Raw genomic sequence first — 25,963 nt, forward strand, 5'->3', positions numbered from 1 at the left:
ATTCTCCCCTGTCCCAGTACCTAAGTTCGCTGCCTAGACTGAAGTCACTTGGTTGGCTTCCTCCTGCATGAGTGGTGCTGTGGTGGCTGTGTGGGACCTTGCCTGCTATTTGCTGCATGGCCATCCAGACAAGGGTGAGGGATTACACAGGAGGAATATCAGTATTTTATTCTTTTTTTAGTGGTGCTGTCACTGCAAAATTGATCCTGCTTCTTTGGGTGTTGTGAAGATGGGTCTTGCTTATAGGATGAGTTCTTCAATCTTTATTAAATGTTGAAATAATTGGTTGGAAATTACTACTGAAGGGTATAATTGTCCTCCTCTGTATGTTCATGGGATTTGGCATGTAGTAGATGATGCAAGCCTAGTTTCTTTCCTTACAAAATTTCTTTCCTTACAAAATCAAACCTTTATCTTTTACATAGATTTGGAGAAGAATAAAATGAATTGCTATAAATTGCCTTATTAGGGAGATACCAATGTTTTGTTTATTACAACAGTTTAAGAACACTGGACCTGGAGAACAGGTAATAACCAATTCAATAGTCCTGCATTTCACATACCCTCACCCCAGCTTGAGTGTTTTTTGTTTGTTTGTTTTGTTTTTCCTAAAGATGTGCTCAAGCTAGTCAGTGTTTTCCTTTCTGCTCCCTCCTCCTTTTGTAACTTCGTGCACTTAGGCACATATCAGCTAGTTAAACCACACTTCCCTCATAGCGAGCAGTACGCCTGTCCGCTGCTGCTGATTTTAGGGTGAGGTGTGCCCATAGGTTTCAAGCTTGGTGAGAAGCAAAGACAACAGTGCCTCAGGTCCTCATGACAAGGCTACCACAGGCGCGCACTAGCTTTATGTGCTGCGAGAAGCTGCAGCACTGCTGTCCTCACAAAACCAGTTCTGGCAATGAGCTGCGGCTGTTTTACCGGGAGATGCCCGGCGGGGCTCCGAGAAGTCCGTGCCTCAGCCCTGGCCGAGGCTGCGGTACCGCTGGGCGGAGCTCTGCCATAAGCACGGAGGGCTCTTTCCCTCGTTAAGTGCCACCCGGCTGAATAACGGGGTGCTTTAACGACACTGCCAACGCTCCGCATACATCTTTACGTATAACATATGTATTTTATATACACAGAAAACACTGTCACTGCGCCCTTCCCCTTAGGGAAAGCAGCGAGGCGGTCACGCCCAGCCCGCGCAGTCGTTGCTTAGCGACGCGGCGGGGGCCTCGCTGAGGCGGGAAGGGAGAGCCGCTCCACTTTCGACCCCGCAGCTGCCCGCTGCGCGCCTGCGGGAGCGCCGCCCCTCGGTGCCGGCACGGCCGGGAGCTGCGTCATTGGCGCGCGCCGCCGGGAGGGAAAGGACCGGCGGGAGGGGCCGGGGCAGGGGCAGCGGGGAAACGAAACCGGCGGGGGCGGCGCCGACGAGGGCGCTGCGGAGCCGCGGCCGGGCCTCTGGGTGCGTGCGGGGAGAGGGGCGCGGGGCGGCAGGGTCGGGTACGGGGAGAGCCGGGAGGGGAGGGAGAGGAAACTCTGGGCTGTGCCGTAGTGCAGCGGGTGCTGTTGGTGGGGGTGAGGAAAAGCGCGGGTATTGGGCTGCTGTGTGCGGCTGTGGGAATCAGCCTGATAGAGGGGGTGGTTAGAAGCAGCGCCCTGGGGCATCTCTGCTGCTGCGGCGTTCCTCTGTAGGTAATGGTTGCTCGTTTCTCGTGTGTTTGGATTAAACGGGTCTTTGATACGGTAGTAATGCTAATTGTCGTATATTTAATTTATGTGCTGGCGTCTGGGTTGTCCTCATTGACTAGCGTTTAAGTAGCTCATAGAAAGGATGTCAAGCTATGGTTGGTAGTAGTAAATGAGTTTCTGTATAGATTTTGTTTGTTTACTTAAACTAGCTGTTAGGTAGGTTCACAAAACCTGGTGTTTTACCTGAAGACAGCTCAGGTTGGGAAGTATAACACAGAATAATGCATGAAGCGGTCTGTGCTGCCATGCTACCAGCATGAGTTGTGTGCCTTACCCTTCAGCATCAAGAAGAATGTTAATTTGTGTGGTGTTAACTAAGTGTAATCTTCTTCTTTCAGAAAAAATGAAGAGAAGAACTGAGCCTGAATTTAGCAGTCCCCAAAAGAAGCAGAAGAAGAAGGCGGAAGACTTGGGTTTAACTCTCAGTTCTACTTCAGATGATGAAGCTCAGCTTAGTAACCATACTACTCAAGGTACAGTTGGAGGTTGTAAGTGTTGCTGTGGGGAATCTAACTAACAATTAGGAATTGCAGGGCCGTGAGGATGATCAGAGGGCTGGAGCACCTCTCCTGTGAAGAAAGGCTGAGGGAGGCGGGCTTGTTTAGCTTAGAGGAAAGAGGGCTCTGGGAAGACCTCATTGCAGCTTCCCCGTGCTTACAGGGAGCTTATAAAGGAGGGAGACTTCTTACGTGGACTGGTAGTGGTAGGACAAGAAAGAATGACTTTAAACTTTGAAAAGATTGTTGATATTTTTCACTCAAAGGATGGTGAGGTGCTGCCACAGGCTGCCCAGAGAAGTTTTGGATGCACTACGTCTGCAGGCGTTCAAGGCCTTAGAGCAGTCTGATCCTGGTGGTTGGCAACCCTGTCCACAGCAGGGGTTTGGAACTGGATGGCCTTTAAAGTCCCTTCCAACCCAAACTGTGGTTGGCATCTCCGGTTGATGGACGGAACTTCAAGACTGCACTTTGTCTTTAGTAGAAAAACTATGTCTTTTTTTTTTCTTTTTTTAATAATTAAAAAATTTTTTTGGTGGCAATTTTTTTTTTTTTTTTTTTTTTTTAAGCTTTTAAAAGTAAGACTCTCACAAACACTTTGGTCTGGGTATTTCATGATTGCAGACATAGGAAATAGACAAGTCCATGGCCAAAAGCTGTAAAATTCTGTTCATATGTAGGCAGCATTAGTCTCTTCAGTCTCAGGAGATATTTTTGTTGTGGAAGCTTTCAGTAGTGAGGAGTTGTGTGTTGTGCAGTAACAATAATAATAATGGTAATGTCTAATATCTTGTGTTGCTTTTTTTTTTTAAACAAACACGAGACGTTAGATATTATCATGTTCTCCTGCATTACAGTGCTATCTCTTTTATTGGATCCGTGTGAATGTTGTTTTTTTTCTTTTTTTGTAAGTAGTAAAAGTTCATGTTTATTTCGTTTCAGAAAGAATAACTGTTTCAGAGTTACCTAAACAAATTGCCTAGTGTTTTGTTTCCTTCTTTCCCTCTTCCCCAAGCTGGAGAGTGCTTTCTTCTAGTATACCAGAGATGAGGAGAGCAATTGCCCTACGCAATTGCTGTCCCTATTATGAGGTGCTTTAATCTCTTCCAGGATGATACTTCATGTTACTTCACACTCGTGGTACTTCTCAGTCTTGGTATTTCCTATGGTAGTCAAGTGTTAGTAAGGAAAGGGTGTCAACATAAAAAGAAGTGAAAGTAGAGGGGGAAGAATGCATGAAAGGTGAATGACTGGTTTGAGAGTAGTGGCAGTAATTGGGTATGGTGTGTGTACATGTCCTTGCAAATGTTAAAAGCAGGAAGAGTTGCAAAGAAACTTTTTTAAGATTATGTAGTCCGAATTGTCTTTGAGAACCCATTGTGAACCCTGGAAAATAAAACACAGCTCAAAAGCACGTAGCAAAGATTGTTGAAGCTGAGGACTGGAGAAGCAGAAAGCAATAACTGGCCCTAAGTAAAATGTTTTTGATCCTGTTAATCTCTGAGACCTTTGTGAAGGAGAAATTGTGTGACAGGTGCTTGAAAAGTAAGATGGGAATATACCACTGCAAACATGCTACGTCGCAGCCTTCTTTGTTTTGAGCTGAAAGTCTCAAATATTAATGCTATAAGCTCCAGCATGATAGCTGTCTTAAAGGCTGATAATTCAACAGCAGAGATTGTACACATTGAAACAATTACAACTACAGCCACATATTTCACTGTTGAGTCTTTCACTTTCTTGACTAATGACCTTTAGTATTTACCTTGGTAATGACAATTCTTTACTAATTCTGCAGTTGTTTCTTGCTATTTCACTGGTGTTCAGTTATCCATAACAGGGAAATAGAGTTTTTTTTTTTTAATTAGAAAAAAATTAAGAAAAATTCAATCTCTTCTAGGTTGTCATTTTTTTTTTTTTAATACCTGTGTGCAGCTATCTAATTCCTTCTTAAGTGATAAACAAGGAGAGATAATCTCTGCTGACAACAATTATCTTGAGGTAGCTTTTATGGTTCAACACCTAGTTGTGCAAAGAAGCATGGAATGAATTCTAGTAGTCAGTGAACAAGGGATGCTCAAGAGGCAGAGGTCTAATGAAGAGTGTGGCTATGCTCGTTGTGGATTGCTGCTTCAGTAATCTTTATGGCCTGCCCCACAGTACAGACTTTAGTAGGACTGCTGTGGTGCTAGATAAATTTCTGGAAGGAAATTTGTGCCATTGCTTCATCCTCATTGCGATCACAGCACAGGAAAAGGGAAAGTACTCAGTGGGTTGCAGGGCCTCCCTCCCTACTCACCTGGTGCATCCTATCGTGTAGTTCTTGATGGCATTACTGAGATGCCTTGGTGGTGGTTTTTTGGTTTTGTTTTGTGTGCACTCACTTCTTTCATTTTTCTTGTTTTCAGAGTCTTCCAGTAGCAGCAGTGGGTCTGAGAGTGAGAGTGATGAAAAAAGACTTGTCTTCAACAATGAGTTCAAACAAGACTCTCTGGTGGAGGGTACTTCGTCCCGCTACTCAATGTATAACAGTGTCTCCCAAAAGCTCATGGTAGGTCCAAACAGTTTTGAACCAAAGTATTAATATCTCATGAGTGCAAACTGAAAAGACCAATCTTTTCTGAGATTCTGATTCTGGTCCTCCTTGTAGCAGGGTTCTCTGCTTCTTTAATCCATCTAGTAAGCAGTTCAGGGAGGTAGAGACAGCTTTGTTAGGGGAATTTGTTTCAAAAAAAAAAAAAGAAAAGGAAAAGTTGATTCATGTTCCAGGTACTCGAACAGGGCAATGAGTGTGAAGAAAGAGATCTTTGAATAAGGCAGTTTGCTGAGCTGGAAAAGAGTCCTATCTTGTGTTATTCTGCAATTATTTTTAAGTTAACAAACATCTGTCGCAAAGACCTTAAGAAATTCTCGTGTTGATATTAATTCATTTTGGTCTCGGAAGCTGGCAGGCGTACCCTTGTAGAATTATTACCTAACTGGTAAGGTGTTTATTTCAAGCCCCAGTTTATATAGGGCCAGAAGTTTCTTGGAAATGCATGGAGTTGTGCACAATAGTAACTGTAACAGCCAAACTTCAGGGGTGATCACCAGCTCCCTAATTACAGAGTGATAGTGCAGGGGAGAGAATTTTTCAGAAAGTTCTAAGGAAATCACAGACTGTTTCTCATGTCAGTCTCACATTTGACAACTTTTTTTTTTACTACAGTGGCAATGGTAAGCCCTAGAGAAGTGAAGCTTCTCTGTGTCTTTGCTGTTACGTGTTTCCTTGTGCAAACTCCAACACTGCCATTGGGAATACCCCATTACCCTGGGCAACGGGATGGTGAGACACAGTTGTGTATTACTCTAAATGTGAGAGGAAGTCCAGGACACAAAGGAGGACTGAATTGGGGTCTCTGTTTTGTGCTGCTTTGTCAGGAGCAGCAGTCAGCTCCACAATGGTATGCCAGCATGTACTGCCCTTTGCCAAGTGAGAAGATCAGTCTGCTGCTAGAAATTGGGAAGTGTTAGTTCTTAATAGAAGTGGGAACAGGGAGGTGCTGCCTTTCCAGGAAACAAATTGCTGCTAGCAGCTGTGTCATATATCTGTATGAAGCAGGAAATTTCAAATCTTGCTGAATTCAAAACTCAGTGGGATCCAGGGGCCGAGGGCTGCTGATGTGCTGCTCTGTGAATAAATCCTATTGCTGGTCATTGATCATTCAGAATCTGTCCATTTGTGTTTTTGTAGCTGGGCTGCAGTTTGCTGATTCTAACATAGACTGTCTTTCTCTGAATTCAGAAGGCTTTCCTTTTTAAGGTTTCCTAAACTTGAATACAAAGATTGAATGTCTGGTTAGATGAGTTGGTAGGTAAAAGGAAAATCGTTCTTTACTCTGTTCAAAATTCTGTCTTCAGAATTGCATTCCTTCTCTGACTATTAGGTGCATTTTAACTGATTCTTGTAATTTATGTGGCAACGTGTTCACAACAAGTAATACCACAATATGAATTTGTTCTTGTGCCAGCATCTTGGTTTATAAACCCACTGAACACAGTGGTGAATGTCTCTGTCTGTCGGAGCACGCTGTTCCTTCCCTCATTTTATTTCCAAATGTCATTCTTTACATCTTGCTTTTTCTGTTGTTTGTTTTTGGTGGCCGTGGCTCCGAGCCACTCCAGTATGTGGCTCTTTTTTTGGGCTAGTCTTTCATCCCACATGCAGTAGGTAGTCTTAAATCTACTCGCCTCATTGTGCTCCCTTTTCTATCTTTGTAGGCCAAGATGGGCTTCCGGGAAGGAGAAGGTTTGGGAAAATATGGCCAAGGTAGGAAGGATATTGTTGAAGCCTCCAATCAGAAGGGAAGGAGAGGCTTTGGGCTTACCCTCAAAGGGTTTGATGGGGAGCTGAATATTGATTGGCAGGATGAGCCAGAGGTAAGTATTTACTGTTTTGAGTACCTTTCTATTGCTGTGTTCAGGATTTGCCCGCTGGGAATGTTTTTCTAGTGCTGACATACTACTTCTGTCAAGTGGCTCAGCTGAATAGAACCACACTCTATTTGTTCAGGTATAGTGTGTTTTATGGCACCAAGTCAGTTTCAGATGGATTGTTGCTGTGATCTGTATGATTTGTTCCTGATTTGTAGCAGTGAACATGATGGAAAACTCACCAAGCTGTTTTGTTTTATTTTGTATGTCATCATTTTTCATACTCAAATAGGTGATGTTTTTTAAGTATCTTATTCTGTTTCTGTATAACAATCCTCCAAAAAAAAAATGCTGAGATGTCCTATTCCTGTATCTTGGCGAGCTCCTCAACAGGGAAGAAAATTGAAATAGGTGCTGTCTGGATAGCAGAGCCTCATTCTGCTGCTATTCAATGTGACATAGTTGCTATATGTTTGTATTCAAAGAAAAAACAAGCCAAAAAAATAAGAGCACAGCGCAGAATCCTAGGGCTCTGGTCAGCTGGAGGGCAAGCCAAAAGGCCCCAGCTGTTGTGAGTCAAGGGCAGCAGTGCTGTCAAGTTATTTATGCTGCACTTGATTGTACTTTCTTTGAGTTGTTTTTCAGTAATTAGTAATAATATTAGAGATTGATCCTTTAGAATAAGAAATGAGAAATGTGTTCTGTAGGCTCGTTGCTTTGAGGATCATTCTTCACCACGCTTCTGCATCCTACAACAATTAGATGTTATTTATCATTTGCCCTTGTGGGTGATGATGTTGTAATTAACATAAGAAGGTAAGCAGATGTTAACGGCCTGCTCTTCTGCATTGCTATGAACTCTGCTGCCAAAACAATTCCTTCCCTAGGTTATTCAAAATATTTAAGCCTTGAATTGAAGTGATGGAACTGGGGGAGACTTTGAGAAAGAATTGGAAAAACGGATGTGTGAAGGACTGTGAGAATATTATGTCAAATGTCTCTGCAGTGTCTCTAAGATGTACCTTGAGAGTGCTAGGCTATAGCTTTATTGATAAATATCAGATGAGAGGAAAATGGTGTGTGGTCATTTTTTAGTTTCTTTTGTTTTGCATTTATCCAAAGAAATGAAGCATGTTTTAGGCAAGAGAGAAAAAAACCTAGAAAGTTGATCCACAAGTCATGGCTTCACCCCTTATGGTAGGATTGGGGGGCAATTGGTTGTTACGTTGTGCTAGCAAAAAATTTCCTTGACTCTTCCTATGTCTTGTGTTTGCAGCCTAGTGCCTATGAGGAGGTGGATTGGTGCCTCGAGTGTACCACAGAAATCCCTGATGCCCAGGAGCTGAAGGAGTGGATGACTGTGGGCAAGGTAGTTTTTTTAGATTCTAGTACTCAGGTTAAGAAGACACAGGAATGAATACTCTGCCTGAGCCAATGCCTTGTCAAAGAGTCCTCAGATAATCTGGGGTGGAGGGAAACTGGAAGCTGCTACTGTAACTTCCTACTTGAAGCAGATCCTGGTAGATCGGGTTGCTTAGAGCCTGTTTGGTTGAGTTCTGAATATCTCCAAGAATGGAAGTCTTACAGCCTGCTTGGGCATCTACCACACAATTGGGTCTGATAACCCAATTGGCAAAGTTATTCATTAATCAGCATTTTTTGTGTTGAAGCCTGCCTCCATTGTTTCTCATCCTAGCACTGTGCATCTCTGGGAAGAGCCTAGGTCAGTTTTCTCTTTCCTAACTTCAGGTAGTTGTCGACAGGAATAGAATCTCCCTTTTTTATCTATCCTGAACAAACTGTTCCCTCAGTCTCTTACACACTAGATACTACTGCACCCTTGTCATCTTGATGGCCATTTGCTGGGCTTACTACAGTATGTCAGTGTCTGTCTTGTACTGAGGAGTGCTAGACTGGATGCAATATTTCAAGTGTGGTTGTGAGATGCCAAATAGGAGAGAATAGTGCCTCGGCCTGCTGGTTATGCTCTTGCTAATAATACCTACTATGTGGTTGACCGGCTTCATCCATCACACGTTCATGTTGCATTCTGAAATGACTCGTAGCATATTTGTTAATTGTTACGTGTTCTCATCCTGCTCCAGAGGAAGATGGTGATTGAAGATGAAACGGAGTTCTGCAATGAAGAGCTTTTACTTAATGTCCTGCGGTGCAAGGTGAGTCCCCTTTCTTGGAGAGGAATTGAAGTTTTGTGAAATAAATAACTGAATTTACTTAAGTGATCAGCAAGAGCTCTATACATCCTCTCTCACATCTGTGCCACTGGCGTGACCTGGAGTTTTGGCTGCCACTGTCTATTCAGATGCATCTTTTACACCTCAGCCTTCAAAGAGATGAATGAAAACACTGGTGTCCATTTCTTAGTCAGTTCAGCTGAAAGACTGTAGGCTTGAATGAGCTAAGAAACTAAACTTCCTTTCTTTTCTCACGTGTTCCATTTTTCCTTTTAGATTTGATTATGCCCTTATGAATTCCAAAGTGTGTGTATGTATGTGTGAGAGAAATACCTTCACTTGTGACTACTTTTAAGATGGCTACCATATTGCCAGTCTCGGGAGCTGTCTGTACAAAGCTCTTCAGTGTCATTAAATTTGAGTAAGAATTGGGTAAGGTGTCCCTGTTCATTGTAAGGGGAGTTGGACTGGATGGCCCTCAGAGGTCCCTTACAACTCTAAGGATTTGATGATTCTGTATCAATACGTGGCAGGAAAACATTCTATATTGGTGAATCGGTAGCACAGAATGCTGAGCATCCTATTTACCCTCATGCTTCTCTCTCCTTATGTTTAATATCTGTCCTCTAAGCCTTTGCCAAATTCAGGTTATTTTGGTTTCTGTTTGCACAGAGTGTATTTGATGAGCTGGATGGAGAAGAAATGCGCAGAGCCCGAACGAGATCTAACCCCTATGAGATGATCCGTGGAGTCTTTTTTCTGAACAGGTCTGTAGCACTTGTGGTTACGTAGGTCTTCTTCCCATTATGTCCACTTTTAGTTGTGGGAGCCAAAGTTGAAACTCACAGGTCCCTATTTATGTGTTCACAGAGCTGCGATGAAGATGGCAAATATGGACCATGTCTTTGACTACATGTTTACAAATCCTAAGGACTTCCAGGGGGTGAGGACCTCTTTTCAATTTTCAAAGCAGTGCTTTCTTAGAGTGGAGAAACTGGGGAGAAAGGAGAATCCTTAGAGCACTAGCTGGAAAAACAAGTTTTTGAAAGACATTTTCTGGCTGAGCAGTGCAGCTGATAGGTTTGACTGATGGAAGCTGTTACTGGGCGAGTAGAATTTCTTCAGTTTCCTTTTGTAGAGGCCCTTGATAAAGGAGCGAGATGCAGAGCTGCTCTACTTTGCTGATGTGTGTGCTGGGCCTGGGGGCTTCTCTGAGTACGTCTTGTGGAGGAGGAAGTGGCATGCAAAAGGATTTGGCATGACCTTGAAAGGACCAAACGATTTTAAACTTGAGGACTTCTATTCTGCTTCCAGTGAGCTCTTTGAGCCTTACTATGGTACGTAATGCATGCGTAAGTGTTGTCTGATGTTTTTGCTCGTGCTCTGGCTTCTGCATCAGGAGTATTGATATCAGCCTGGGGATTTGAGAGAAGCTTGTTTCTAGAGAATCATTTTGCAAGGTAGGAAGGGGCTGTCCTTTGAGAAGGGAGTTGAGATTGGTGAACTTGCCCATCAAGTCATGTTTCTGTGCTTCTTTCCATTCTGCCAAGAAAACGTGTCCTGATGTAGTAGTTTGTACTTGAGCACATCTGAAAGCTGCAGAGGACATGCTTGTTTGACAATAATTTTTCTCACTTATGCAGTTCTGAAATGTGAAGAATGAGATGACTTGCCCAAAGACTACTAGCAAAGCCAGAGGTAGAAGCCTTACTTGCCTGACTGGCAGTATGCTTCTATCAGACCTCTGTAAATCTACTTTGATAATTTATTGTGGACACGCAGTAATGTTAAATAAAGCAAATTAAAGCTAGAAGCTGTATCTGAATCACTGTGACTAGATGACCTGTGTAATCTAAAGTGGTTTAAGATGTTACTGTGTCTTTGAGATAGACTGTGCGTACACAGACAATTACTGCATCTTACCTTGTGTGTGGTAGCCTGTTACACTGTATGATACATGTGTGCCCCCTTTCTGCACAGCCTCTTGGAGTAGGAAGGGAAATACAAGGATCTGATAGTCTTGCTGCTTATTTCAGACTATGTGAAGGAAACTCAAATGTGTTTGTTCTACAGAGAAAAGGGTAAAAGCCAATTTGCCACTCGTGACTTCTAAGCATGAACTCTTAGAGTATAATTAGTGCTTCAAGATTAGATCAGTAAAAGGAAAGGTTCATGGTAAGGGTAGCAAGGCAGCAAAATGCATTGTTCTAGTGGCTGCACTGTTTGGATCTTCATAACTCACTGCAGACTGGTGCTTTTATGAGGGAAGGAAGATACATGGAGAGATGAGTAGCCCCATGACTTTGATGCATTTTCTTGATTCCTTTTCTGTCTGCTATGCTGCAAAGTCTAGTGAGGTGTGTACAAACTCTCTTCTGAGTGATGGGAAGAAAGTAGGCTGCCGTGATATTTGTGTTGTAAAGAATGGTAACAAATTCTAGTGTCACTTTGCTTAGTGACAGCATGATTGATGAGGAATTTAGTCATCAACGCACAATCGTGCATCCTGATCTTTCTTTCTGGTCTCACAGTTCTTCTTATAGTTAATAGAAACTATAGCTGTAGAAGATTTTAGAAACTAATACCAACTAGAAGTTCAGGCTTCTTCAAAGTGAAAATTGGTAACCTCTAGAATATGCCTTAGCTTAGCTTTCTACAATGCCAGGCTAGGGGACAGCGTATCCTTTGCATTCATATAAACTTTGCATTCATATAAATATAATATATATAAGCTATATTTCTATTTTCCTGCTTCCTTTACAAACTTGTTTATATATGAATGTTTTTTTTTGAGGCTGCTTTTTAAAATTCTAGGTTAGGTTGTGTTTGGACGTAGATAATTACGTTTCTTTGGATTGATGCTAATTCTTAGTTGAAGGTTACCAGTGCACCATGTGAATAATTTTGCCTTGCTTGTAAAAAAAAAACAACAAACAAACCAACATGTTAGTACCAGGTGAGCTGTTCAGTGAGCTGTTCAGTGAGCTGTTCAGTCTCCTATATTTTTTGTAGATTCAGATATTTGCCATTTCTCCTTGGTTGAGGATTTTATGTTGCAATGCAGTTCTTTACCCAGAGGAGGGCAGTGAGGGATTTGTCATTTGCTGCAGCTAACATACAAGCTGTCCTTTGAGCTTGGTTATTAGGCTTTGTTTAGCCTTGACCACAACATTTGAATAATTTTCCTAGTCTAACGAGCATCTTTAGTGGTGAACCAGGGAATGCATGTATTTGTGCTTACTCACCTATCAAGGTCTTTGTAGCTTCTGACTAAGTACTGATTGAATACAACAGATCACCTCTTCTAGTCTGCTTTGCAAACATGTTAGTAATTGCCTCCTCTTTCCCCACAGGAGAAGGAGGGATTGATGGGGATGGAGATATCACTCGCCCTGAGAACATTACTGCTTTCCGGAACTTTGTTTTGGACAATACTGATCACAAAGGAGTGCATTTCTTAATGGCTGATGGGGTTGGTCCCTTCCCTTTTCTTTCTGCACTCATGACCAAAACTAGTACTTCAGACTGTGTGCGTTAAGATACTTGACATGTGTTTGTATTATCAGTGTGGTATTAAGGCTTGCCATTAAAATTCCTGGTGGCAGTGTTCTGTGTTGTAAAGAAATTATTGTGATTTTACGAGTCAGCTGTACAGAATTGTTTGCTTGAGCGAAAGAAATGCTCATTATATGCTGTATTCTTTGTAGGGCTTCTCTGTGGAGGGTCAGGAGAACTTGCAAGAAATCCTAAGCAAACAGCTAATGCTTTGTCAGTTTCTTATGGCACTGTCCATTGTCCGGACAGGTATGTTTTATCCATCAATCTTATTCCTCCTTCTTTAAGGTGTGGGTGGTATTGCAAAAGGGTGCTGTAGACTTTTATTAACATACCATAACATCTGCTGTGCTGTGAGGCTACGTTGCACAGGATTGAATGTATATGCATTCATTCTGAGGTAGTTGTCACAAAGCTAAATGAACTAGGGCAGAAAAATAAGGCTGTCCATTTTGCTTTTTCTTTACAAGCAGAAGGTAAAAGCTCTGAACTAATGCATTTTAACAATAGTTTATGTAGCTGTCTTGGGCTAAGGTCACTAGTGTAATTGCTGGACAGTATATTTGAGTTTTATGCTATCAGCTGGGCCACCAGCTTTATGAATATTCTGGCAGGCTGGTTGGAGCAGGGCAGTAGCAATTCAGTTCATTTTCTCTTTAGTTTGTGGCTTTTCTCCTTTAAATCTGCCATCTCTGTGATCAACACCAGCTGATGCCTCATGTTGTCTTAAGGTATACTCCATCGTTGCCAGGTGATGGATTTTATGGTTGTATCTGGTTTTGATGATTCCTCTTTTCTGCAGAGTTTAGTTAGCATTTGGCACTGACATATGCAGGAGCAGAAGATAAAAAATAATTATCATGTTATCATTTGTCCTGTGCCTTGTGTTCAGATATACCTGAGCCAAGGATCTGCTTAGTAGTATCTGCTTGAGCATAATATGGTGAAAGGAGCAACCTTTTTGAAGTCTTTATTCTCTGTGTAGATACAACTTTGTAAGATTGACTGCTTTTTGCTTAGGGTAGTGGGGAAACTTTTTTGAGGGCTAAGGGTGGCACAAACGTTTTTCTTTCTATTCTATTTTGGTGGTATCTGTTAGTTTCTTCCTCCAGTGTGAAGCTTCTTGGTCCGCATGTCAGAGCTCTTTGTCTGCAAAGGCTTTTATATAGCATGCTGCAATACCATAGGGTACAGTTTGGGCCTGGGAAAGGGTGGTGTAGAATGGGTGGAAAGTTTGTTCTCGAGGCAGAATGCATGTTGATTTGAGCATGGTCAGAGAACTGCTTGTCCCTTTGTTGAAGAGATATGAGACGGATGGTTCATGGAGCCCCTCTAACCTGCTTCATGAAAGTGTTTTAGTTGCTGTTCTATTGTACAAAACCACCTATCTTTTTTTTCCTGTGGAGGATAAGGTTATGGAGATGCCTGATATGTCGTTGTATCTTTATAGCCTGCTGATGTTGGTGTGTTTCTTCTCTCTGCTCCAGGAGGACATTTTGTCTGCAAAACCTTTGATCTGTTTACTCCATTCAGCGTGGGGCTTGTTTATCTGCTCTATTGCTGCTTTGAGCGTGTGTGCATCTTTAAACCTGTGACAAGCCGCCCTGCTAACTCAGAGAGGTGAGATTGTTGAGCATGAGGGACTGCTAAACAAGGTTTGATCTCTAATTACAGTGACAGATGGTTTTGGTTAAATGGAAACTCTGTGACTTCACCCAGTTGTCAACTGTCTTGTAGGAGGAAATATTTTAGATGGCTAGCAAATTCTGATTTCTGACAAGGTAAAGAAAGTATTCGCCAAAGTCTGCTTGCTTTTCCCTGCTTGTACTGAGATTCATCTGTAGAGAAAACAGCGGAACTAAGTATGTAATAAAGTCTGTTCTGCATGAAGCAATTAGGCTTCCATCGAAGCCAGAAATTATTATGTGTATTTTCACACCTGTCAAGTTTAGCACAATTAGTTTACTATTTTAGGGAGTTCTGTGATGTTTTCTTAGTAAGGTTGAATTTCTCTATCTTTTCAGAGAGTAGAAAGTGATACGTAATGATGTGATTGGTTAGACTTCACCTTCTTGGGGATACTTGGGTGGGCAGAATTCCTGGGATTTGGAATACTGTCTTCACAGTTACAGCATGGCAGGAAAATTGACTGTGTCAAAAAAAACCTGAACCTAAATTGTCTCTGGCATTCTGTGCAGGTACGTGGTATGCAAAGGATTAAAGCTGGGGACTGATGACGTGCGAGAATATCTCTTCATGGTGAACATCAGACTCAACCAGTTGCGCAACTCCGATGTGGATGTGAATCTAGTCGTGCCATTGAATGTGATCAAAGATGACCAGGATTTCTACGATTATATTGTCCAGTCCAATGAAAAGTGAGTGCCTGTGAGCAGCGAGGGCTGCTTGCTGTAGGCAGATCAGCCAAAATGGCTGGCCTTCAGTTGCAGCTGCTTGCACTCATGGAGGTGCTTGTTGATGCTGCTGACGCTGCTCTGCTTTTGCTGCCCGAGGGACTTAGCAGAGCAAAGGGATGCTGCACAGAAAAATACTTTATGCTGTCAGTGAATGTTTGGTCTCTGAATGCTGTCCTCCTATATAGAGCAGAAAGGGGACTACTGCCTGCTTTTTTTTTCCAGTGGCCACCATATCATTTGGATTTATGTTGATGATGATCAGTCACTCCTTTGAGGGTCAGGCTGGTTTCCTTCAGTTGTTCCATCGATCTTCCACGTAGAATAATGCTGATGGCAGTAATCAGCTTGTTGTCTTACTGAAACTTTCCTCTCTTTCAGCCACTGCAAAATTCAGATAAAGGCACTAGCTAAAATTCGTGCTTTTGTTCAAGATACGTGAGTATATTCCTCTGGCTTTTGGTGGATATTGAATTAACCTACCGTAAACAAATTGTTTTGCCCTTCTTCAATGTGTTTTTAATTTGAGCTGGTACACTGCTTGGCCTTTAGAGCCAGGAAAATTAATAATGCTTTTAGGTAGCTCTGTTTGTGTCTCTGCCTGAGCTCCTTGAGAAGAAGTGTGGGTAGCTGGAGTCCTGAAAGTTGATTTGTTATCATCCTTGCTGAGATGGCTTCCATGTATTGCATGTTTTCTGAGTGCCTTAAATGGGCCTGCTTCTTAGAAGGACTGTGAGCTTAAAATGTGAGCAACACCATCCTGGCTGGTATGTTCAGTTCTGCACCTAACATTGTTGTGGTCCATAGCTCTTAATTTTTCAAGGATGATTCAGTATACTTAAGTGGCATACCTAGAACTACCTACAGCACGTGACAAAAATGTCTTTCATATAAAACTGAAGCTATTGCAATGTATAACTGTTTCCCTGTCGTGGCTTTTAAGTTTGGGTGTCGTTCAGAGAAAATACATAATAGAAAGCCTGAAAGCCAGATATTGTCATAAGAGTTAATCCTAACATTAGCACTGTTTTTTGTCTTCATTGCTCTTTGTAAGTAGGGCTAGTAGGTTCCAGCTCTCGGAGATACTCATAAATTCATACTAACACTTCAAAGTGTTGATGCCTAATGATGCTTTCAGATAGAGGCTGAGTATCAGCGATATATAGTGAAGCAAAACTAAACAAGGGTGTTGGGAATGTGTGGAGAGGGAAGCAAGATCCTCAATTTGAGAATAACCTTGTGAGGAGCACTGCTTGTTTGTCATTCCCAAGCCAGACACTGAAAAATGCAAGTTTGATAGGGTTGGGATATGCTAATGCTGCAAGAACAAGGAAAGAGACTTTGCTGTTTTAATAGTCTGCTGCTTTTCTCTTGAGGACACTGATGGAGCCACGACAGGCTGAAATCCGAAAGGAGTGTCTCCAACTATGGGGGGTAAGTAAGCTGCAAAGCAGAGAGATAATGAAGGCTTCCTTGCTGTGATGAAATAAGAATGGAGCTGCTGTGCAGATGAAACTTTCTAGCCAGAGGTTTAATACGTTGTCCTTCAGGAAAGTCAAAGATTATTTGAAGCTATTCACGTAAACAAAGAGGATGGTGCTTGTGAATTCAGTGTATGACTTAACTGAGTGGGCTTCTAATTGCTTTGCTTTGCTGCAATTGAGAAGATTTTATATAATACTGAATGAACTTAGCACTTAGTGGTTTCCAGGTGGTAGAGCTATCTGAAGAGTCTCTTTCCTGAGCCTTTGACTGAGTCATATCATACATACGGTAGTGTTTCACTGAAATGTGGATGGAATTAAAGATTTAGCCTGAAACTTTTGGAAGCTGCCCGTTGTTTCTTATGAAATGTGGCATGCCTGCATTAAATTTGAGAAAAATGTGAGACTTTGGTTTGCTAGGTAACTTCTCCAGTAACTGGAGTCCCAAGACCAGTAGTTTTAGGGGGCAGGATGGTCTGTCACACATTGAAACCAGAACGGTTTGTGTGAACGTGCAAATGAATAACCTTTACTATCAATTGTTTGAACTTTTTTTTTTTTCAGATTCCTGATCAGGCTCGTGTTGCTCCCTCATCTTCAGATCCCAAGTCCAAGTTTTTTGAACTTATTCAGGTGGGACCTTACCTGGAAGTTTCTTCTGAATTCTGTCATGCAAATAGATCCTTTTCCAGCAGTAATTAAACGATGAAGAACTTAGTCCTGGATTATCTGGATTATTGTTTTGTGCAAAAATTGCACTCACCTACTTGTTAATGTATTTTGTCTAATTATATGTTGCTCTTTAGGGCACAGACATTGATACCTTCAGTTACAAACCCACTCCTCTGAATTCCAGTACGCTGGAGAAAATCCGCCAAGTGTTCGATTACCGGTGTATGGTGTCTGGAAGTGAGCAGAAGTTCCTCCTGGGGCTGGGGGTAAGGCCTGAGAACAGTCAGACTTTACGTGTAGGAGTTCTGCTGGTTCATTTTAATGGTACTGTTTTGCCTTGCAGATTCATCCCATTCTTTCCTGACCTCAAAGATCAGGAAGAATCCTCACTGACAGCACTGAACAGTGCTAGTTATTGTATGGGTTTTTTTCCTCCTGACTTCAGTGCTGTTCACAGTAATTAACCCCGTTTTTGTAATTCCAGCCTACACAGAGACCTGTACTCTTGCTAGTGTCTCTAATTATCTTCGCTGTCCTTTTAAAGATGTTCTATTTTTCGTTCATTGTGTAGATATGAAAAGACACTGACAGATTAGAATCAATGTTTTTGTTCATTTGCTGTAGAGATTGGTTCTTCCTTAAAATTTTCCACAAAGAAATTGCTTGTGACAGCCTAGGATGAAAAGATTCTCTGAGGGGTGCTCTGGAGTTAGTCAGAGGTCTCTCTCCCACACATCCCTTCATGAAGCCTTGGGTAAATCTGACTGCCTTCTGTACACAGAAATCACAGATCTACACCTGGGATGGTCGCCAGTCAGACCGCTGGACGAAACTGGATTTGAAAACTGAGCTGCCACGAGATACCCTTCTCTCTGTGGAGATTGTCCATGAGCTGAAAGGAGAGGTAGGAAGCTATTCTCTCTTACAGCGTGACTACAAATAGAATGTGCAATTTCACTTATTCTCTTCAAGACACTGCAGAATAAATGTTCCATGTGTGACAGGTCAGAGTCTTTTGCATTTGTTATTTAGAGAAATGATTTTGGATTAAGTTCCTTCTGACCAGTGTCAGAGAGATGAGCTTTTAACACTGTTTTGAAATTCCTTTGTACCTGACATGCTGTTGGCCTACATGCAGCAGATGACAATGTTGCCACTAAGTCTTAAAGAGATCTTTGTCTGTTTGGGTACATAACTGCACAGTAGAGAGAGCAGGCCTTGGAAGAACATCCTTGAGGTATATTCACAATGCAAACTGTTGCTACCTGGGAGTTTATGTCTCTTCTGGCATTTCAAGTGAAGATGCTGGTACACTGGGCTTTATGCTGTGCTCCCTGATGAGGCAGTATTGTGCCAGAGAGCTAAGGATGATAGCTGTGGTCCTGCTCTCTCTGTCTTTCCCTCCATTGAGACAATTGTGTAGTTGACACACACTGGTTCTTGGAGGATGGCAAGTTAATGTACAGTGGGCTGCAGGGAATTTGGTTGCTTCTAGTATCTGGGAAGTTGCTCTCTTGCTAGAAAATAATGATTTTTGCCAGTATTGGCAAAAAAAAAAAAACCCAAAAAACAACAAATGGGCTATAAACCAAAACTGAAATAGCAACAGACTACAATCTGAGTGGTAAGTCTATTCCTTTCTGCAGGGGAAAGCTCAACGAAAAATCAGTGCTATCCACATACTTGATGTCTTGGTACTCAATGGCAATGATGTCCGAAACCAGCATTTCAACCAGAGGTATGTAATCTCTGGAGAAGCTTCTTTCTCCTACACGAGTAGGAGTGACTGAGAAACATTGTTCATACTAATGGAAGAGAACTGAGCACAGGTAGGTGAGAGCATTTGGTTGAATCACTTCTGTAAAGATGCACTGTGAACGAACCATCTCAGAAGTGAAGTAGGTAGAGCTTTTTTTTGTGTGTGTGTATACTGTCCCTATGTATTGAGATCAGGTCTAGTTCCTTTCTTAGTCTGGGGTGATGCACAATATGGATAAACAGAACATCTTGGGAGCATGTATAACACAGCTGATAGGTGGCTTAGAGAGAAGGAAAGAACTCCCCTGTTTCCTTCATTAGCATTATGATGTCTCCAGTTATCTTATTTTCCTGCTTGTGTGTCAATGAGTTCAACAGCACATGGGCTTGTAGAGGAGGCAATGAAGACCCATTCCTAATGAATAGCAGCCAGTATCACTGGGCACTGAACTGAGAGAGTGAGGTGAAAAGAAACCCCTGTTGCTCAGTACCTATTTGGCTTAGGGGTGGGGATGTTGTGCAAGTATTGAAGTGTCTAATCAAACTGTTATCTTCTGTATGTGCCAAAGATGTAGCTGGATTGTAGGATTCTCTTTCTGTTTTTGGTCAGGATTCAGCTGGCAGAGAAGTTTGTCAAAGCGGTTTCCAAACCTAGCCGACCAGATATGAATCCGATCCGGTGAGTGCTTCTCTTTTTCAGCCTTGCACGTTTTGGTTTCACTGTGGTGGAGGGTGAAGATCAGGAGCTGAAGGAGTTAAATTTCAAACTGAAATGCATAGTTCTGTTACATCCACTGGAAAAAGGCTGGAAGATCTTTAAATATCTGAAACAAAGTTGATAGTGGGGAAGTTGTACCTTCCTTTCACTTAGCAGGTGTTTGTGCTTTCATCATAGATGGGCTGGTTGGTGCAGATCTCAGGTGTGTGTTGCAGTAGATCTAGCGCTCAGTTAGTGTTATCCTTGCAAAGTCTTCTACATCCTTGTCTGCTCATAGTGTAAGAGAGGCTGTGAATGTACCGATGTCACATTTTCTCAAGCCAGTAAAAATAAGGCATTAGGCTGAGGAGAAATGTTGACCTTAGTCATGCTTGACCACCTTGTGCTACACAAAATGAACTGCTCAGCTGCTCCCTATGGCTAAGACAGGAAAAGATGACTTAAAAAAAAAAAATAATAATAATAAAATGTATATTTTTACAACACATTTCTGTCTTGCTTCTGCTTTCCCCCCAGAGTGAAGGAAGTGTACAGACTGGAGGAGATGGAGAAGATTTTTGTGAGGTAAGTGACCAGCAAAAATGAAGCACTTCAGGGCCTATGGACATCATAGATGAGAGGTGTGCTTGAGGAGTCCTGGAGAAAGAGCTTGTACAGCTCTTGTAGCTAAATACCTACTGTTTTTGGTTCAGACAATCTTCCTGCTCAGTTGTAATACCATAGACGTAGCCAATGTGTTTTGCAGTAGTAGAAGTAGCAACTGCACTTCAGTACTTGTGCAGAAATGGCTTGAAAGTTTGAGTTCAAACCTGAAATGGGAATCCTATTTGGATTAAGTGTGGTAGATTATCACAAATCCCACGTTGCAGCGCTAGATTTGCTACCTGCCATATCCATGCAGCTCAGGCTGTTTTCCCTAGACGCATAGGGGAGGCAGGAGACTGAATGCTCCAGGGATGTGATGATTGATCCTGGTGTATTTTCACTGTGGAAAGAGTGTGCAGATGGCATGTTGTGTGCAAGATGATTGTAAAGGAAGAAACAGGAGGTGCTGCGTTTGGCATCACTCTGTTATTGTCTTCTCTCAACATTCAGGTTAGAGATGAAAGTCATCAAGGGTTCGGGGGGAATACCCCGGCTGTCCTACACAGGCAGAGATGACCGGCACTTCGTACCCACGGGACTCTACATTGTACGGACTGTGAATGGTAGGAAGAGAGAGTCTCTTGTTCTTATCTTGCTTTTTTCTGTATCTTCGACTAAAAAAAATAATTGAAGAAGGTTACTCCTTCTATAACTTAATGAAAATTTAATGGTGGTATTCCAGTGGCTAGAGATTAATCGTTTGTAGTGAACATAGCTTGGATTGGGACATGGTTCAGGGTATTTTTATGATAGCTTTTTCTGTGTCAGTTGGATTAGCTGTTGTGTGGGTAGTTCAATTTATTTACATGACTCACTTTTTTTTTTTTTTTTTAATATCATAGTTCTTCCCTAAGAATATATGAAAATGCCCTATTTGGAATGCCAGTTTTTACATGCAGAGAGAACAGAATTTTCTCAGTAAATGCAAATAGTTTGGGAAGTGGGTGATTTTGAGGGAGGAAAGGGAAAAGAAGTAAGAGGAGAATCACCGTCATTATAGATTCCTTGTTCCTGCTTGCACTATATGTGCATTTATAACTGTGCCCTTTTCCCCATTCCATCTTCTGTCTGATCCGTGACACTTTTCTGCCAGATCCCTGGACTATGGCATACAGCAAAAACTTCAAGAGGAAATTCTTCTTCAACAAGATGACCAACGAATCAACATTTGACCTCCCATCTGAATCCATCGCACCTTTTCAGTGAGTACAAGCTTTGGCAATTGCCAGAGCTGAGACTAAGGAACGAGAGCTGGGTTTGCACTGCAAGCACAGCTTGGTCACAAGCATAGCATGCTGCATAGACCAACCTCAGAGTTGCACAAAGCTGCTGATCTGAATCTGTGGAATTTTGCTATGAGTAACACATTTTCTCACAACTTCCTCCCTCTGTCTGCAGCAGAACGCAAGTGATTGAATCTCTTGGCACCCTAGGAAATGGAGGCTGAGTCCAGTAACTGTAATCTGTTACATCTCTGTATGTGATGATAATTAGTTGGAAGTTGTTGATTGAAAAGTCAGCCTCAGTTGATTTAGCCCAAACTCTGGTATAAGTTGTAGGTAACTGGGAGTTGTTTAATGAGGGAGTGAGGGAGAAAAGCAGTGTCTCCTTGGGCACTGGGCAGTCAGCACTGTGGCTGCTGAATGCCACTGCTATCCAATTGAGTACTATGCCAAGACAATCTCTTCAGTGCAGCAAATTTTGAGTCTGTCTAGCATGTCAAAGCTCACGGATGGAGATGTTCTTCATTCTTTGCCTTTAGTTGGTCTCAGGAGATGCCTGCCACTACCAAGGACTTTGCCTCTGAAAATAGGGTTCTTAAGTTTCCCTTAACCAGCTAAATAGAAGAAGGAGCTTAAAACTGTAAAAGCAGAGGCAGGTGGTGCTTTTTCCTTTCATGCCTCGAGGTGGAGTTAGTTTGGCCTGTGCACTCAGAAATAGGCTAGTATTAACCTGTAGGAATGGCTGAGGACTTGCAGTGCCTGTGTAGGAAGAGTTGTGCTGTATTGTGGTTAGTGAATACTAATGTGTCTGTAATTAGCCACTGACATGTGCTCTTGTCACTGTGCTAGTATCGCTTTGTTAGAACAGTAGCACTAAATAAGCTATGAATATTTTGTCAGTAATTGTACAGAACTCAAGGCTGCTGTGTCAGCAGTAATTAGCAGCTCTGTTTTCATTATGGCTGGGACTGTGTCAGTGCAGTGAGAGAGGGCTGTGCTTGATGGGTGAAATGAGAGATGGTGTTGTAGGATCAGAACTCTCTGCTGCTGATGGAGCTTGGTTATTTCACACAGGAGGAGGAATGATCCTAGCTGTTTTTGTACAGGACAAAGAGCTGTTCATTTGCAAAGATCCGTAGGACAGCTATTACTGATTCTAGTAGGTTTATGGTGAGTGATTAGATTGCTGCTGCTGGCAGACTTTCTAAATTCTTCATTAAGGCCTTTCTATTGCCTGCATTGACATTTTCTGAAAAACTTGTGGGGGGAAGGCATGTTTTTCCTAATGATCTGTCTCCTTCCAGCAAATACTGAACCGAATTTTGAGTGAAGCTAGAAATTAATAAGTTTGTTTCCATGGAAATCTCTTAGGCTTGGAAATTTCTGTACCTTAAGGGCCATGGAGTTTGCAAGGTGAATGAATGAAAGCATTGTCTTTTTCTAAGGCACTCTTTAGATCTACAGTACCTTTGTGTGACTCCCAATGCAAGAGAAGCTCTCTGTATTCCACTTTCTGGCTGTGATAAGTGTTCTTCCACTCTCTTGCCATATTAATCTCACTTTCCTCTTTGTCCACAGTGTATGTCATTACAGCCGTCTCTTCTGGGAGTGGGGAGATGGTGTCAAAGTGCATGACTCTCAGAAAAGGCAAGATCCAGAGAAGCTATCAAAGGAGAATGTCCTATCTTTCATCCAAGCACACTACCCCTAGCCCCAGCTCTCTTGAAGGGTGCTGGGAAGAGGCTGAGCCCAGCTCGGATTCTTCAGGGACTGACAAGACTGGGAGACTCCACAACTGTCCTAGCCTTTTCCAGAGCTGATTCCCTGGATGTGGTCTAACCTGGAAATGACGTGCAGAAGACATAGGACAAGACTCTGAACTTGGCAGTGTATATAAGAGTATGACCCAGGTAGTGCCTGCTGCTGGAGTACTTCTGGTGGCTCCTGGAGTGAAGGCCTAATGCCCTTTTGTCCTGACCTACTGCATGCATGAGGCCAAGAGGCTAGCAGCTTTCTTTGCTCCTGTTAAAATATTCAGCAAGGTTTGTGGAGCTCTGTGCGTCAGGACTCTCCAGGCTTGTGCTTCCCTGGCAGTGGGAAGGAGCAGATGAAAGTGGCAGTGCTGGGCAACAGCACGTCGATGCAACCCTGCGTCGTACCTGGCAGCTGTATGTCCCCTTGGCTTGTTAAAGGCCTTCACTGCCTAGTGGAGGCTATTAATTCACTGGGGAATGCTAGCATTGGGGTGCAAACATGAACTTTTTTTGGTGTTTCCAACACATCAGCTTTCCAGGCACTTGGCTTGCCAATGGCAATTCCGATGTGATGGTATCCTGTTGGACAGAAGCCAGCACAGGTGATGAGTAGACTTCCTGGCACGAATTTCATGTTTCAGTGCCAGGATTTTCACAGATGTCCACAAGCTGCTGTTTCAAGGATTCTTCCTTTGCAGGTCAGTGACTGATCCTGAGCCAGCAGCCTGCAGTTAATTCATGCAAGTGTTTATGCCTCATGGTAATTCTGAGACCAAGGTGCTTTGGTTCTTAGTACTTCATGCTGTTACCCAAATCTTCAGGAAGAAAAGTGGATGTGGGAGGGAAGACATAGGAAGTTGGGGATGCTAGAAGTGTTCAGAGGAAATCATGGGTACGTTTGATTTTTTTGTTAAAAGACCCAGGACTTCAGTGAAGAGAGATCTTGCCTTTGACCATGTTGGTTAATTAGAAGAAATCCTCTCCCCTGCCTGTGCCCACTGGAAAGGTTATCAGACTTTCCTTTTTAAATGTCAGAGTGAGCTTTGACACTCTCCATGTCTCATCTGGCCCTGGAGCTACACCTGGGGTGAAGAGGGTGAAGACAGTGCTGTGACACTCAGCATGAAACTTATTTCAACAGACTTCTCAGCGTTATTTTGCGCTGAGCTGAAAAATATTCTTCCGTTGCATGACGTTCAGTTCTGGCTTCCATGGGGCTTTTGGCCAGGTCTTCCACTTAAATCAGAAGCTAACACAAGTTGACTGCTTTCAGCCAAGCAGCAAAGTTGCCTTTTTTGTTTGTTTCTTTTTAAACATAGATTGACAATAGGGAGGAAACTGATTTTGGGGTAGTCTGAACTGTGCCTTAAAGAAAGCTATAGGTCTCCTTGGAACTATAGCAGTTCCTTAGATTCTTATTTTTCTCCCCAGATCTGTATGTAATATTTTAACGAGCTTTATGTAGTAAGACATGGAAATTTTCACTCACGGTTCTATAGATAGGATGGGTGCCCTGCACCACTCCCAAAGAGGCCGTAACAAGGTGCACATTGTAGAAGTCCTGCTTTCAGCCACCCTCTAAGGTCCAGCATACTGCATGAGTTTTGCCCTCAGCATCAGCATGTAGTGAATGTCATCCTGCTAGGTGGCTGTGCTCTCTGAGCTTAGAGCATTTCCACGTCTTTAGAAGTGCATCATCTCCATAAAACCACAGTTTCTGTTTTGTTTTTGTTTTTTTTTTTTTTTCTTCAGTTTGGTATAAGTAACAGATACAAGTCCTTGCACCAGGCGAGTTTAGATGCGGGCTCACTCACTGCAGAACCACAGCTCCTGGCTAGGGGAGCAGTGCAGAAGCTGGCATGTCTGTTGGTGAATGAAAAGTGGAAGCAAAACTTGGGGAGTGAATAGGAGGCTGGGTTGGTAATAGATTGCCCTGAATACAGTGCGAGGGAGCTATTCTTTTCTCTCAAGCTCCAACCTAAAGTGATGGAAGTGGATAAAAGGATCTTTTCCCATGTTGGTGGTCATTAATGCCTAGATACAGGTCTACTGGAACAGTTGATGGACTGCATGTCGTTACTGCGTCCTGTGGATGACAGTCTGCCCTCTATTTTCAAGTATAGCTAATACATCTATGAGAGAAATGGCAGGCTTCCTTCCCCCCACCCAAAGAACAAGAGCTCTGTAACTGGTAATTTTTGCTGGCAAAAGCACTTCCACAGGGGATGAAGAGGACTCTCTACGACTCTCTAGTGGGCAAAAATGCACCTCCAACTGTGTGGTTTCCAGGCCTGTGAGCAGCTGGCTTTATAAGTGAGTAACTTGAGTTCTGGCACTTGCCTTGAGGCTGCTGTAATGCCAGCAAAGCATGCTGCTCCCTTTGCCAGGCTGCGTTGGTAAGTATTATGTCCTCCACTTGGGGTTTCTGACCCTCCTCTGGGCCAGCAGACAAAAGGGTGACTAGGAAGTGTACTGTAGAGCTTGTAGGCTTCTGAGGACGCAAAAGAAACCTGATGAGCAGTCTGGCTTTTGCAGGTATTTTCTATTTGCCCTGTTGCCTCCAGTTCCTCCCCGTTTTAATTTGCTTTTATTTTTATTTTTGATGCACTGAACCTTGATTCTGAATCCCAATTCAAGAAGGCAAATGTAAGGCACCATGCTACTTTGCTTAAGGGAATGTTTATGTATGTGAATGGTACAATGTATTGTCATTAGGCTGTGTATCATTTTGTGTTGATTTCTCTGCTTTTGTTGTCTCTATTACCAATACAGCCCCTTTAATTCACCTCACTGCTTGTTTACTTTGTTTCCCACAAAATTTGGGCTAGCAGCCTGTGTTAGTGTGGCAATAGGAAACACCTTGCAGAGTTTAAAATTTTGAAGATAGAGCCCTTCTAAAGG

At 42.6% G+C, this 25,963-nt stretch overlaps 1 protein-coding gene across 1 annotated transcript; it reads left to right on the forward strand.

Moving 5' to 3' along the window:
- The first annotated feature begins 1,386 nt into the window (after positions 1-1,386).
- CMTR1 (cap methyltransferase 1) lies at positions 1,387-25,847 on the forward strand. Its single transcript, XM_042813152.1, has 24 exons — positions 1,387-1,447; positions 2,073-2,207; positions 4,640-4,782; positions 6,492-6,650; positions 7,921-8,013; positions 8,750-8,821; positions 9,512-9,606; positions 9,710-9,782; positions 9,978-10,176; positions 12,193-12,311; positions 12,547-12,643; positions 13,882-14,014; positions 14,593-14,772; positions 15,190-15,246; positions 16,185-16,242; positions 16,857-16,925; positions 17,099-17,230; positions 17,746-17,868; positions 18,611-18,702; positions 19,333-19,401; positions 19,957-20,004; positions 20,536-20,648; positions 21,179-21,287; positions 22,887-25,847. Exons 2-24 carry the CDS (start codon positions 2,078-2,080, stop codon positions 23,017-23,019), a joined length of 2,496 nt encoding a protein of 831 aa, XP_042669086.1. The 5' UTR covers positions 1,387-1,447; positions 2,073-2,077; the 3' UTR covers positions 23,020-25,847.
- The last annotated feature ends 116 nt before the right edge of the window (positions 25,848-25,963 follow it).

Source organism: Centrocercus urophasianus, unplaced genomic scaffold, assembly GCF_019232065.1.
Source record: "Centrocercus urophasianus isolate 14NV4802_14NV808 unplaced genomic scaffold, USGS_Curo_1.0 seq_10, whole genome shotgun sequence".
Classification (NCBI taxonomy): domain Eukaryota; kingdom Metazoa; phylum Chordata; class Aves; order Galliformes; family Phasianidae; genus Centrocercus; species Centrocercus urophasianus.